The sequence below is a fragment of the Vombatus ursinus genome, unplaced genomic scaffold (genome assembly GCF_900497805.2).
Source record: "Vombatus ursinus unplaced genomic scaffold, bare-nosed wombat genome assembly UNPS02004596.1, whole genome shotgun sequence".
NCBI classification, from domain to species: domain Eukaryota; kingdom Metazoa; phylum Chordata; class Mammalia; order Diprotodontia; family Vombatidae; genus Vombatus; species Vombatus ursinus.
The window spans coordinates 2,351,200-2,353,390 of NW_020944374.1; the positions used below are offsets into that span (position 1 = coordinate 2,351,200).

At 39.1% G+C, this 2,191-nt stretch overlaps 1 protein-coding gene across 1 annotated transcript in view; it reads left to right on the forward strand.

The window, feature by feature from the left end:
* Positions 1 to 250: 250 nt before the first annotated feature.
* SH2D1A (SH2 domain containing 1A) overlaps positions 251 to 2,191 on the forward strand; it is a 40,824-nt gene continuing 38,883 nt past the window's right edge. Inside the window, exon 1 of the mRNA XM_027838580.1 lies at positions 251 to 350. Coding sequence (XP_027694381.1) covers positions 346 to 350 — 5 coding nt within the window. The 5' untranslated portion in view covers positions 251 to 345. The remainder of the gene's footprint in view (positions 351 to 2,191) is intronic.

The window sequence follows — 2,191 nt, forward strand, 5'->3', positions numbered from 1 at the left end:
TTGGGGGGCTTGGTTTTTTATTAACTGTCTTTTGGATTTTGGGCGTCCCAGACCGTGGAGACAGCTAGAGTTGCTTTACTTTTGGTGCATCATTTCTGTTTTGGAGATACTTGATAGGTCATGGGGATCAGAGAAAATGTCTAGTCCTTCATGTTGTTGCTCACGTGACCTGGGGGAGGCTAAATTTTAATGAAAAGTTGTCTTTGTTTTTTCTTTAAGGAAGTTGACTGTACTTGATGAAGAAGATGATTAATTATTCTTTGTGAGGTGTTGTCAAAAGCCAGACGGCTAGTGACGCGGCCTGGATTCTCCAACGTTGCCAAAGAAGATAAGACCTCCCAAGGCATGCTGTAAGTAAGGGCAGCAGAGCAGCCAGTGGGCTTGGCACATGTGGACGATACATGAATTATGGGAATGCAAGTCCTAGAAGCCAAATTGAGGTTGCTAGGCAGGGGATTAAAGGCCTGGCCTTCCAGCAAAGATCTTAATTAAATCATGTTGCTTCCATGAATAAGACCTTGATAGGCTGCCGACTGAGTTCCAGTTAGGAAAAAGGAGGTCTTCTGAATCTTGAAGGAGGTATCTTTAGAACAATAAAATGAAATACTTTTTTTTACCCAGCAGGTAGAATATGGATTTCCTTAAGAAGTTGCAGCCGTGGAGAATATAAATTGGGTTCAAAATAAACTCATCAATGACAGAGAGTCTTGGGTTTTATGCAGGAGACATAGCTCAGGCTCTTTGGATATCATCAAGGGACAAGATATCCTCATTTTCTAAGAGAAAGGAAATTCTTATTTTTTTTTTATTTTTGTAAAAGGGAAAGTAAATTTTCCCCCTACTTTTTATAAAGGAAGAGAATTTCAGTGAATGGAGGCGGGCACAGACTCACCACTTGTAACTTATCATAATACTGCCTCAAGAGAATCAACAGCTACAGAGGAGCTGGCTAAAGAACAAAGTTAGTTTTCAAAGGTTAGAGAAAAAGATTTGCAAATGTCAGATCCACTCTACAAAATTTATCACCCCTGGCATTATCTTTTTAAATGGATGTGGGTTTTGAGAAGAAGCCTAGGTCATCTAAAATGGAGCCAATTAGCACCTCTGACAGAGCATCCACAGGCAAAACGCTGTCACTTCCCACAGACCTAAGGGCACAGAACTCAAATTGGGATGAGAAATGTTCAACCTTAGAGAACAGTTTCTCAACTACTATTTTTGACTTAAAAGGCATTTCTGTTCTAATGGATTGTAGATTTTTAATTGTGAAACCCACACCTACAACTTCACCCAGTTCCCTTTCATTTCGAATGTGATTTTGAAACCACAAAGGCAGAAATCTCCCTTACTGTGTTTAATAAATATAACATTTTTCTGTTTTTAATGGTATTGTACGAGGCAGGTGGATTAACATTACAGTTTCTTTTTGATTTAAGGTTTTTTTTCTGAGAATTTTAATTTAATTTCTTTTTTTAAGCCAGCTTTTTAATTTTTTATAATTTATTTTCTTTATTATTATTATTTTTAAATTCATACTTTATTTTTAACATTTAAAAAATTTTGAGTTCCAAATTCTCTCCCTCTCTCTTGCCCCTCTCTTACCCACTGAGAAGGCAAGCAATATGTCATTATATTATACGTCTGAAATCATGCAAAACCTATTTCCATATTAGCCATATTGCAAAGAAAAAGCAAGAAAAAAGTGAGAAAATTATACTTCAAATTGCATTTTATTTCTAAATGGTCGAAATCCAAACTCTGGGAATACCCTTCCTCCTCTCCTGCTCTCCCACTTTGCCTCTAACCTTTCTTCCTTCCTGTCCAAAAAACCCATGGTAGTGGCAGAAGGCAAAGTTCAGATCTTTGGCTTCGAAATATCATGGTTTTATTCCCTTGGTGCTCTTCCAGCTCCAGAGGCCACATATGCAATCTTCTTAGCCTCATTTCTTCAGAACTCTATGACTTGGGATAATGAGGCCTCTGGGATAAAATATAGATTTTCGAAGGACATAAAATCCTTAAACTGGTTCCGATCTATCTTTTCAGATTGATTTCACAATATTCTATCTCATGTTGGATTCCTGTCAAATCCCAGTACCTGAGATTCCATCTCCCATGTCCATGTGTTAGCACAGGGTGCTTCGAGCCCTCCGCCGCGGCCCCCCCCCCCCCCCCCCCCCCCCCCCCCCCC